At 54.1% G+C, this 12,346-nt stretch overlaps 1 protein-coding gene across 3 annotated transcripts in view; it reads right to left on the reverse strand.

Moving 5' to 3' along the window:
* Positions 1 to 12,346, reverse strand: part of WWC1 (WW and C2 domain containing 1) — a 151,454-nt gene that overhangs the window by 31,074 nt on the left and 108,034 nt on the right. For all 3 annotated transcript variants that reach the window (XM_080804766.1, XM_080804765.1, XM_080804767.1), the window contains exons 10-15: positions 8,149 to 8,238; positions 6,821 to 7,356; positions 3,066 to 3,174; positions 2,571 to 2,651; positions 1,836 to 1,922; positions 466 to 658 (exon numbers count right to left, since the gene is read on the reverse strand). In XM_080804766.1, the coding sequence (XP_080660892.1) occupies positions 466 to 658; positions 1,836 to 1,922; positions 2,571 to 2,651; positions 3,066 to 3,174; positions 6,821 to 7,356; positions 8,149 to 8,238 (1,096 nt within the window). The remainder of the gene's footprint in view (positions 1 to 465; positions 659 to 1,835; positions 1,923 to 2,570; positions 2,652 to 3,065; positions 3,175 to 6,820; positions 7,357 to 8,148; positions 8,239 to 12,346) is intronic.

Here is a 12,346-nt window from a genome sequence, read left to right on the forward strand (position 1 = left end):
TGAATAAAAATGCAGAAACTCCTGCTGTCCCCGCCTGCCCCCAGTCTTGCTGAATCAGAATCTGCATTTTTAACCAGAGCCCCAGGTAACCTGTGTGCATGTTCAAGTTCCAGAAACTCTGCTTTAATCCTCATTTAATCCTCAGAGAGCCATCTGTGAGGTAGGCAGTGTTAGCTGGATTTTGTAGATACGAGACAGAGAATTAAGAGGCGTCGGTAACGCAGCCTCAGGCACAAGGGACACGGCCTTAGTTGCGGGGTTCAGAAAGGAGCTTCCCACTTCCTCGCCCCCTGCTCCCCGTGAGTGTGAGAACGCTGCTCGCCTGCCCCAGAGTTCCCTGCCTGGAACCCAGGATGAGCTGTGCTGACGCCATAGCCTGCGTTTTCTCTAAGCCTCCTCCCTAAACTGCGCGGTGAGCCCATCCCTAGAAGGACAGAAGGCCAGACAGACAGACAGAGCCCTCACCAGGCACTCCTCCATATGGCTCCTGTCGGTGGTACAGACATCGACTCTTAAGGTCTTCTGGTGAAGGGCTGGATAGGACATGGACACCCAGAACATTTCATTGAACACGAGGGTGTCTGAGGCGTCCAGGGGTCGGGTCCGGAACAGGCAGGTGGTGCTTTCGGAGCAGGGAAGGATAGCTACGCGAATGTTCCTAGAGGGAGACAGAGGAGAGCCCAGCTCAGCCCGGATCTGGGCTGATGTGTTGGGCTAAACGGTTGCTGTAAATCCCTCAGCACGTAGCAGTGGGGAGTCCCCAATTCTCAAGGGGTTGTGCAGGTATTCGTAAGGGAAGCAGAAAGGGCCCCCGGATAACACATCACTCTTCCTTCTTCTGAATCCCCCCAATCCCCAGAACCTCAAAGTGGGCGGAGCCTGAGGCCAACAGTGTGCAAACTTCTGTACGCAGAAGCAGCAGCGAGGCTGCTTGCTAACACTCGGGAAGCCTTACACAACCGCTGGTAGGAAGGCAAAACGCTCCAGCCCCGCAGAGGGGACAATCCCAGAAGCGCTGACCCCGTGACCCATTCAGCCGGCGTCTGGATACTCTCCCACAGATACCCCTGCCCAAGAACCCATGAGATACGGAGCAGGTCATTCATTCTGGCTCTGTTCGTAAGAGCGGAAGACTGAAAACGACGCTGCCGTCCCATCTTGTCGTCCTTCTGTTTGGCCGGCTTTCCTCCCGCCTTTCTGCTTCCCACACATCGCAGCCTCAGATGCTGGCTGGGGGCAGACGACGGAAATAGGAGTTCCTGTTGCTGCCCCAACGACTACCGTCTAGTCAAAGGAGAGACATGTGGGCAGAGGAAATGCAATGCAATGGAGAGCCGGTGGGCAGTGGGAAGAGCCAACAGGCAAACAGGGCAGTGTTCGCTGCATCATCCCCTGTAAGGTAAGAGCCATCACACCCTTCCGACAGAAGCCCAGCGCCGGGCACGGACTCTTGAGAACGGCAGACTCATCTCCTTCTGCGTGGAATACTTGGGCTTAGAGCAGACAAAAGGGGCCATGACCACCTTCTTCATAAGGCTTCGAGTTCACAAGGGCAAGGATGTGCTCAGCACCCCATTCTTGTGCTGGCCCACGGCAGGTGCTCACAATGTACTTGGGAAGGAACTAAGCCGTGGAGAGTGCTTCCCTTTACAGTTAGTGAGTTCACCATCACGCCTGAATCCGCACTCACGGTACGGACGCGTGGCATGACGACGGTCACATGTATTAAACACACACACGGCCCACTGTCGGAGCAGGACTGAGCAGGACGGTGCCCCCGGGGAAAGCCACAGAGGCTGAGAGGGTGACAGACACCCCGTCAGCTATATACTCACACTTTCTGGTCCTGCTGCAGCGGCAGAGCAGAAAGGTTACTGAGCTGGATGATTAATATTGCAAATTGCTTATTCTTCTCATCATACCTGAAATGGAAAGGGGCATATGGAGCACCTGTGAGTGACACATCTCTCTCTCTCTTAATGATCACCGATGTGGCCGCTGGCTGCTCGGGGGGCTGTGGTGAGCCCCGGAGGCAGAGGGCCCGGGCTTTGCTGCCATGCAGGGGTGTAGGTACAGAGCTGTCAGTCTCAATTTTTAAAGAGAAGTCAGAAGATTGCGCTATCTGAAATTTCTTGATATTTAAATGTTGGCCATTTATTTCTACTGAAAATAATATCGAGGTCATCTTGCACCGAGTGAAAACCACAAGAATAACAAATCTGGGCTACAACCCCCAGCGGGTGGAAACCTTGATGGGATGGTAAGACAAAAAGCCACAGCAACAGTGACCAAACAGACTGACACGCTGGAGGTCTCAGTCAGGGTCTGGTGCTGTCATCGGCCAGTTCCGTGAGTTGGGGCAAGTTGCAAGGTCTTCAAGACCTCATTTTTAAACCCTTGTAAAATGTGGAGCTGAGAGGGAGGGAGAGCGTCGGCCCCCTTTAGTTGGGAGACCATAGCTCCTGGCAGGTCCTGCTGGTTCTGCCTTCCTCCCCTGGGCAGCCATGAAGGTCAAGGCTGGGAGGAGGCTGCCAACCACCCCCTCTGCATTCGCCCTCCCAGTCACTTACTTCAGGGCAATCTGAACCCGGGTTGTACCCACTGCTTCTGATTCATCACTGTCAAAAGCAGCGGCTTCTGAAGCACCCAATCTGGAAGGCAACGTAGGGAAGAAGAGGGTCAGGCTTCCCTGCAGTCACCTAGGGCCATTTTCCAGACACGGGGTTCTCTCTGGCAGGGTGCAGCTGGGTCCTCAAGGAGGGAAGTTTAGGTCAGCTCAGACTCCCTACAGACCCTTCCTTCCCACAACTGCTCAGGATTCCTCTCTGGAAGGGGCTGCCCTTTGTCCAGTACTTGCCCCCTTAGCTATAGGCTCCAGCACTCCCGCAAATGTGACGTGCCCCCAGCCCCAGGAGGAGCAGTGCTGTGTGCATCTTCAACACATCCTAAACAGGGCTTCTGGAGGGGAAGGTGGGGTCACCTGGCCATGCCCTCCCACATACCAGAGGGGACCCGGGCTCTGCATTCTCAGACTTCCCAAAGAGAGCCAAGACTCAGGGACCCACCTCTGCACAGAAGCCTCATACACACCACTGTCCCCGGCCACGGATTCATCTGACACAGCAGCTGAGACACAGGCCACTTTCAGGCTGCACCCCTGGGCTGTATTCATAGCTGGAGGAGGAAGGGGGGAAAAGGAAGGATGGCAAAGCAGGATTCAAAAACCAGGACACACTGGGACGCCTGGGTGGCTCAGTTGGTTAAGCGGCTGCCTTCGGCTCAGGTCATGATCCCAGCGTCCTGGGATCGAGTCCCACATCGGGCTCCTTGCTCCGCAGGGAGCCTGCTTCTCCCTCTGCCACTCTGTCTGCCTGTGCTCACTCTCTCTCTCTCTCTGACAAATAAATAAATAAAATCTTAAAAAAAAAAAAAAATTTAAAAAAAATTTAAAAAACCAGGACACTGTCTTTGCAACATACACTTTTGATCTACTCTCTGTCCTAAGGCGGTCCTGCCAGTACCACCTCTGAACTCAACAGCAAGGTCCTGCCTTGCTTTGGGGTGTAGGGTTCTGTCGTTTAACGTCCCAGACTTGGAAGCCCAAGTGCCTGGGTGCACATCTCAGCTCCACCACTTACTGCTACGTGACGCTGGGACATGGCCAGAGAGCCGCCGATTCCTTCTCTGTAAAATGGGGAAAGTAACACCTACCCTATGAGGCTGCTGGGAGGACCCAATGGGACATTCTAGTGAAGTCCTCAGTACAGAGCCTGATGCAGGAAAGCACTCGACCGAAATTCAGTACCACTATCCTTACTGCAATGCTCATTTGCATCACTGTGCTGATGACTTCTAGATCGATCCCTATAGATCTGGGGCAAAATAACAGCCCCTGGACCCTTGGGAGGGGCAAGAGGAAAACAAGGGAGGATTTTACCACTCGGCTTATTCCATCCCATTCCTAAGTCTGCTCCTCAGCTCCCCTGCCCTTGACAGAGGCCCTCAAAAGTCTCCGACCCAGGGCTCCAACCAGGCACTTGGCCCATGCTGCACATTCCTTCTTCCCCTAAGTCGCAAGCACTGATGGTGAGCCAGGCCCACTGCCAGGCTCTGAGCTATCAAGAGGGACAGGACAGTTCCTGAGCTCCATGCAGTGGGGAAGACTGGGTTCAGGCCCTTCAACCCCAAAGCCAGCATTTGGAGCGCCCGCTGGGTGCCAGACCCCGGGGCAGCCCGAAGAAGAGACTGGGGGGAGCCCAGCCTGAGGGAAGGGATGGGGACAGCGAGCCTGCGGGAAGCCAAGAGACCATCTGGGTGCAGCTTTCCCAGCCCGCGTCCCACGCCTGCTGCGGCCAGCGGAGACCTCCCGCCTTTAGACCCACGCATCTCCACCCTCCACTAAGCCACTTAAGGAGATTAATTTGTCTGCTGACTGAACAGCGGCACTAATCGCATAACCTGCTTAGCGTTAGAGCTCAGCCTGGCATCGCTCACCGCGGGGATGGCGTTTGGAGATTGGAGACGGCGCGAAGGAAAACCCCGTCCTGAGACATGTGCGGTCCTCAGCCCACAAGTCCCAAGGACACTCAGGGAGGAGGGGGGACGCTCCGGCACCTTGCTGGGCCCCTTACTTGGCTCGACGCCAGCCTCTGACAGACTGTCAGGAGCTTTAGGAGCCTCCCCAGAGGTTCCGCCCGCACCCGCTCCTCTCCAGGGGGCAATTTTCTGAAGTTGGCCACCTGCTGTGGTAGGAAGCCTATTTTTATTTTTGTTTGAGAGCACTCAGCAAGACTCCCTTCCTGATGAGGGAGCCCCAGGGATCTCTCCGCTCCTCTTCTAAGGAAATGGCTGGCACTCACCCAGCGGAGCCTTTAATTAACCAGGAAATCTGATCTTCCCCCCACCTTGCTCCCACTGGCCCTTGCACTCGGACGGATAATTCTGGGCATCGCAGCAGCCATCCTGCCTAGTCCTGGAGCCTTAAGGCTGAGATGGGTCCAGCGTCTCCCACCTGGCCTCATGAGGAGCCAGGAGGAGGAGCCCTGCGCATACAAAGCCGGTACATCTTAGTGTGGATCTGCACAGGTGGTCCTGGTGCAAGTCCAATTCTACCACTTCCTAGCCATGACACTGACCTTACTGGGCCCCACTTCCTTTGTAAATGAGGATAAAAATTGCACCCATCTCACAGAGTTGTTATGAGGCTTAAATGAGTAAATACATAACAGTGACCGTATGCTGTATACCTGCATTTAATAACACGGCCAGGAAAGCCTGGGAACCGCAGGTGAGCTGCCTGGGCACCCGGCTCAGTTTTGACCTTCACACCAGATGGGCATGGTGGGGCCAGTAAGCACCAGAGTGTCTCAGGAGCAAACACACAGAGCCGCCTCACATCTAGAGAGGAGTGCCATGATCAAGAGGTTGGGTGCTCGGGCGGGAAAACCCAGGTTCCAATCCCTTCTTTCCCTACCTGCTGGCTGGGGGACCTAGAGCAAGCAATACCACCTTTCTGAACCTGCTTCCTCATCTGTGAAATGGGCATTAATAGAAATAACCTATTTCACTGTATAAAGCACATTACCCATCACATAACATGCCCCAATAAATGCTAACTATTATAATTTAATATGTAGTTGCTGCAAAAAAAATGAAGAGTTTCTCTCCTGACAAATCTTAGCTATATTGTCAGCATTTCTGTCTTGAAGATTCCAATTTGAATCTCAATCCATGGCAAAATGTTCTTTCCGACCCCATGCAGAATGGGAGCCTCATCATATCATTCCCCGATTCAAACGATCACATGGGTCCCTGCTGCTAATAAGATAAAATCCTAACTCCCTAGCATGGCCCACCAGGCCTCAAATGACCCAGACTCTGCCTGATTCTCTGGTTTGCTGGCGACCTCTAAACGCTGGCCTCAGAGGTTTAGCTCCTTCTTTTCCCAAGGCTGGCTCCTTCTCACTCTTCAACCATCCACTCAAATGTCGCCTTCCTTTACAGCCCAGTCTGAATGTGCAGCCCCACCCCAATCGGAATGGCCCCACCGCATCCCGTTTAATTTTCCTTCTAGGGCTTTCATTGGTCTGACAGACCAGTGTGACTTTCTATGCCTTCATTTCACATGAACTTCCTGGGGACAGGGACCTTGAGCTTGCCTGCCCTTAACGCTGTATTCTTAACTTTTTTTTTTTGTTTAATTTATTTATTTGTTAGAGAAAGAGAGCGAGCGAGGCAGACAGAGTGGTAGGCAGAGGCAGAGGGAGAAGCAGGCTCCCCGCGGAGCAAGGCGCCCGATGTGGGACTCGATCCCAGGATACTGGGATCATGACCTGAGCCGAAGGCAGCCGCTTAACCAACTGAGCCACCCAGGCGTCCCTTAACGCTGTATTCTTATGACTAATCCTGTGCCTGGCACATGGCCTATCTGTTGAATGAATGAAGGAACCTGTGTACATCCATGAGCACAAGACCTGGCATTTAGTTTTTTTTTTGTTTTTTTTTAATTTAATTTAATTTATTTTTTTAAAATTTTTTTAAAATTTTAATAAACTGGTATTTAGTTTTAATAGATACTTAATATCTGTTGAGTGAAGGAGTCCACCACGGAAAACCCCCTTAGCCCAGGACCCAGAACACGGTAAGCACATAAAAAGTGCCTACTGAATGATTCATGAATTGATAGAGATGTGAAGGCCAGGCACACAGAAAGCAGTCAGTGAATGACCACAATTATCACTGGCATCTGTGCTCAGGCCTGAGGGCACGTCCTACCCTCCTCCCTCCCTGTGGTCCCCCTTCTGGATATGATGCTCTCTACCTTGGCCCAGTGGTTTGCCTTCCGTTCCTGGTTCGTCCAGCTGGTACCTCTCCCGGGTGCTGCTGCCGAGGCTCAGTTCACAGAGAGTGGCACTCAGCTCTGGGTCTTCAAACTCCAGAGGGCTCAGGAAAGCGTCTCCAGCCAGGAGGGGGTCGGCAATGAGAGGGGAACAGGGCGGGGATGGAGAGGAGAGGGAGGAGCGGGGGGACAGGGAGGTCATGGACTTCGGGGTGCCAGACAGGGAGCGCAGGGCCTGCAGGCGGCTGCCCCCCTCCGCCTTCTGGGTCTTGGCCACCTCGTCCTCATGGATGGTGGTGATGCAGCCCGAGGGCCGGAAGCCCGTGGCCCCCTCCAGGATCAGAAACTCCACCTTGCTTTGCAGCTCTGAGTCCAGTGGCTCGAAGGGGTCATAGTAGAGGTCAGTGAAGCTGGCTGACGTGGAGGAGTCCAGGCTGGAGGCGGCCAGGGAGCCCCGGCTGGACGTGAGGGATCCAGGGCTGCTGCCTGAGGACAGGGACTGCATGCTGCTTGAGAGGCTGGGGGCAGGGAGAGAAGAGAGGGTGAGTAACGCAGAACGGAGTGGGCCATCTGGAACCTCCTTCCTGGCTTGGAACAGCACCACGGCCACTTACAACACCATTTTTGTTAGACCCTCTTGACAGTCTCAGGGGAGACCCTGCACCCCCGTTTCACTAAAGAGGACACCCTCAGAAGCCCACATAATCAGAAAGTGCCAGAGTCGGGATTCAGACCCAAGTCAGCTGCCTTAGAAGTCCACCTTCCCTTGTCTCCCAAGCCTCCACCGGCCCTAGTCCATTTTCACACTTTTTCCCTGTATGAATCCATCCCTATTTCTTGATAGTTTTCCTCAGATAAACTCGGTCATTACTCATCAATATGTTTATCTTAAAAGGAAACTTTATATCCTAAGTGTGATTGGAAAAAGCAGCATCACTTACTGCAAATAGAAGGCAAGCATGACACATCTCTGATGGAACAAAATGTTATTAAATCCCAGCAATGCGCTGCTGCCCACCAAGGCCCAGGCCTGAGGCCTGTGCTCTGTGTGTCGGGAAAGTGGGTGGGCAGGTATTCGAGATGTCAGTGAGACACACAATGGGGGCCTGTTCCTTGGTGCTGGCAGAAGGACGGAGGGCACCATAGTCCAGAGAGCTGGAGGACCCAGCCCCTGGCCACGCCGGGCCCAGCCCAAGCCCACCAGCCTGACCATCTGCCTGCGGTGCTTTGAAATGCCCACACTCAAGCCGTGGAGCACACTGGAAGGGCAGAGCCCAGCCGTGCGGCCACACTCACGGCCTGCCACTCACCTTTTCAGCTGGGAGTGCAGAGCTGCGACTTGTCGGGTGGCTTCCTCCAGCTCTCTCACCAGCTGGTTCCTCTTACTGTTCAACTTTAACCTGAAGGGACAGAGGGCATGAGTGGGGAGCCCCAGGAGATCCAGCCTCTGTCCACCTGAACGAGGAATCGTAGGCAGGTACTTGCAGAGATGTACACAGACCCACAGTCACATACACAAGAATCTTCTGGAAGCATTTTACCACGTTTGGGGAAACAGGGCCTCCACATATGAACCTCTAGTAATGGCTATACTCATCACCTACTACGTGCCAGGGGCTGTGCTAGGAAACGTATAACATAGCCTTAATCCATCTGCACAATAATCCTGCATAGCAAAAATGGCTTTACCACTTTACGTATGAGGAGACGGAGGCTCTTAGAGTTAAATAATTTACTTCAAGCTAGAGAATTAGTGGCAGAATTAGAATTCCACCCAATCATCCCTCCCTCTCTTTCTCCCCCTTCCTTCCCATCCATTGGCCCCCAGCTACCCGCCAATATCTGCTGAGTGCCTGCCTCACACCAGAAACTGTCGTTGGCACTAGGGATAAAGATGTGAGTGAAACAGAACTAGTTTCTATCTTACGGAGCTTACGTTCTGCTGGGGGGTGGGGGGCAAATATTAAGAGACTACTCGGATCTCTAGTATCTAATTGACACGCTGTGTGTCAAGGTTTATGAGGAAAACGTACAGAATGGCAGAAAAGAACATGGGAGAGACCCAGTGGAGACTGGCAGGTGGGCTTTTCTGAGCAGAAGACTGTATGGCTGGGCCTGTTGGTAGATCTATGCTCTCCTCCGCTCCCTGGGCCCACAGCCGGACCCCTTCACAGCTTCCCAGCTTCCCAGCTTCTGAGCGGGTGGAGCATGGGACAGGGTTTCCGCCAACAGGATATGAGTGAGGAAGGCCCATTAGGCTGATGTGGTTAAGTTGGTGGATCTTCCCCCCAGCTGCCCGGAGGGCTCTAAGAGGGGAGGTGGGAAGAGCTTGGGTCCTGAAGGTCCTGAAAGACCAAACACATGGAAGCCTGCCTGTCAGCCACACATACTTGACTGGATGCTACGTAGGCAAGACACGAGCTTCTGCTGTGTTAAACCATGGAGATTTGGGGGTAGTTTCTTGTAGCAGGTGACCTGCTGACTAGTAGAGACATTTAAGCTGATAGGAAGGATGGACAGGAGGTGGTCAGGAAAAGTGCAGGGGAAAGAACATTCCAAGCAGGGAATCACAGCAGGGAACTCTTTCATTTTAAGGTCACCATGGCTGCCGTGAGGAAAAGGGGTAGGAGGCTGTGGATGGGAGGCAGGGACAAGACGTTGGGGTGGCTACGATGGCGTGGGCCAGGGTGACACTGGAGTGGACAGAGAAAGGTCACGGGCTGGATGAGGGGAAAGGCTGAGGGAGTTCAGAGGAAGACTGAGGTACCTGCCACTAGCAACTGAACAGATCTGAGATGGCTCCTGCGGAGACGGGAAGGTGAGGCGCGGGGCAGCCCATGGGAATAGAAGAGTTCTCTTATGGATGTGTGGGCACGAACGCCGAACAGCTGGGCTGTTGTGAAGGTGCGGAGCCCCCAACACATGGATCACTGCGCGGAAGAGAGGACCATCTGCTATGGATTAGACTATGGCCCCCTACCCCAGAATTCATATACTGAGGTTTTAATGACCCACTGTCTCAAAATGGGATTGTATTTGGAGAAAAGAATTTCAAGGACTTAAGGCTAAAATGAGGTCGTACTGATGGGCCCTAATCCAACACGACCCAAGTTCTTATAAAAGGAGATTAGGACACAGACTCTGCACACAGAGCAGACCAAGTGAAGACATAGCAGATGTTCATGTGTGGATGGCCGTCGTCAAGCTAAGGAGAGAAACTTCCAAAGAAACAATTCTGGCAGCGCTTTGGTCTCAGACTTCAGGCTCCCGAACTGTAAGAGAATACATTTCTTCTATTAAAGTCACCCATTTTGTGGTACTCTGGTTTGACAGCCCTGACAAACGAATGCACCACCGTAGGGTAAAATATAATGGGGGAAAAGGAAGGGGCCAGCACCAAGCTCTGAGTATATACAGCACCGCACGGTTGAACGGACTGGCAATAGCAGGCAAAGGAGCCCGAGCGAGTGGGCCCAGAGAGCCCGGAGAAGGGGCAGGTGAGTGTGGTGCAGTGTCCTGGAACGCGGGAGCAAAGATCTGCACGGAGGCATGGCTGAAAGCGGGTATAAAGACCTCCCTGGAAGCAAAATCCTTGCTTTTAGAAGAACCTGATGGATCCAGGCCCACCCCCCAGCCCCCAGCCTCTCCTGAAATACCACATGGAGGGCAGCTTGGGAGTGTGCTGGCCCCAGAACGGCCCCCTCCAACCACTGGAGTGAGCCCCACCCAAGGTACCAGCATCTGACCGGGGAGGGGCTCCATCAGGCAAGGTTGTGCCCTCACAAACTCAGGACGTGGGCTCCCTTAAGGAGCCACTATTTAGGCTTCTCAGTGTGTGCTCTGCAGACCTCCTAGAGCGTAAAGAGAGGTGTGATAATTAAATGCTCCTTCTTGGGGAAAAAAAAAAATGCTCCTTCTTGGGTCCTACTTTGATCTACTGAATCAGAAGGTCTGGGGCAGGGTCCATGCATCTGCATCTCTGAGGGCTCGCAGGTGGTTTTAGGCACACGGAGCTGCTGCACCAGCGTGTCCTGCTCTTCCAGTCTCTTCCCGCGCTCCTCGCAGTATTTGCTGCAAGGGCCACTTTCTCCCAGGGGAGGGAGGTGAAATTCGTTCTCTCTGCTGAAAGACCTGCCTGCTCTATCTCCCACAGACAGACGTGTTCCACTGTAGGGCTTATATCCCCTTATGCCACCTTGCTAGAGGGACTGACTGACCCAGTCCAGGCTAGGGCCTGGGAGAAAGAGTTCCTTCTCATGGAAAAACCTAACCATGCCAAACCTCCATCAACACACCGAGACCTCCAACCCAGGCTCTGCAACAAAGACCAGAACTTGCTCTACACAGCTCAGCAAGGTCGTGAGGGACTTGGCCTGGGTCTCGGCCGCTTCGATCCCTGGTGCTGTTCTCCAGAGTCCTGCCTGGGGCTGGCGCGGCAGGCGGCGGGCCAGCAGATGGAGCCCACAGTGCACAAAACCCTTGACCCAACAGAACGGAGAGGGCTGTGGAGTCTCCTGACTCTCCTTCAGAGCAGAGACCTGGAAGGCTGTGGGGTTGCGGGGCCAACAAGCAGCTGGGGCTCACCATTTCTATCTTCATTTTCCTGTTCTTTGGGAGAAATGTCACAGAGATGTGTTCTGGGAGAAAACACAGGTCCCATCGGAGCCCCGCCAGGATGCCAAGGGGACCAGGAATTGGGGGCCCTCAACTTCCTGAGCGTGGGGGAGTAGCCACCTGGAGCAATACACAGGTGCCGGGCCCTCCTCCGGGGGCGCTAGGCTCGGCAGGCCGTATGGCATTTGCGTGTGATGCCTGGCACATGCTGGGAAGCCACGAATGCATCCAGCGTGGAAGTAGGGAGAGGATCCAGAAGGTGGAGCTGGAACCCCCACAAGCTGTAGCTCCATACCTGGGGTCTTGGCTCACAATGCAAGTGCTTGGGCTGCATCTCAGACTGGGGAACTGGTCCCTGGGGACAGGCCAAGGGCGTCCGTGCTCTACCCAGCCCCCTGTGTGTGATGCAGAGCAGCTCTCAGAAGTGGTGCTGGGGGGCCCACGGAAAGGGAGGGTGGAAGCAGGGGGGTAGGACGTGGGGTGCTGAGATGTCTGTGGCTGAGGTCTGGCAGGCCTGTGGGGTGCTTCTGGATGAGTCTATTCCTGTCCTCAAAGGCCCCTGGAGTGGAGCAGCTGATGTGTGAGGGTGAGGAGTATGACTCTCCCGGTCAGAGAGAGAGACAGGACAGAGGAACAGGAGAAACAACGGGAGAGAAAGAGACCTAGAGAGAGAACAACAGAGTCCGGGGGATGAACACAGACAAACACGGGACCAGAAGTGAATGGCTGTAGGCACGGACAAAAGATGGCTGGGCTGGCATTCTCCTCTCTCTTCTGTTGGCAGCCATCAGCACTGGGCTCTGATGTACCTGCTTCTAAGAGGCCGGGCAAAGGCCGCTCACCTCGATCCACCTGGCACCCCGCGATGTGCAGCGGGGGCTTATTCAGGGCTAG

The sequence above is a fragment of the Martes martes genome (assembly GCF_963455335.1).
Source record: "Martes martes genome assembly, chromosome: 5".
Lineage (NCBI taxonomy): Eukaryota > Metazoa > Chordata > Mammalia > Carnivora > Mustelidae > Martes > Martes martes.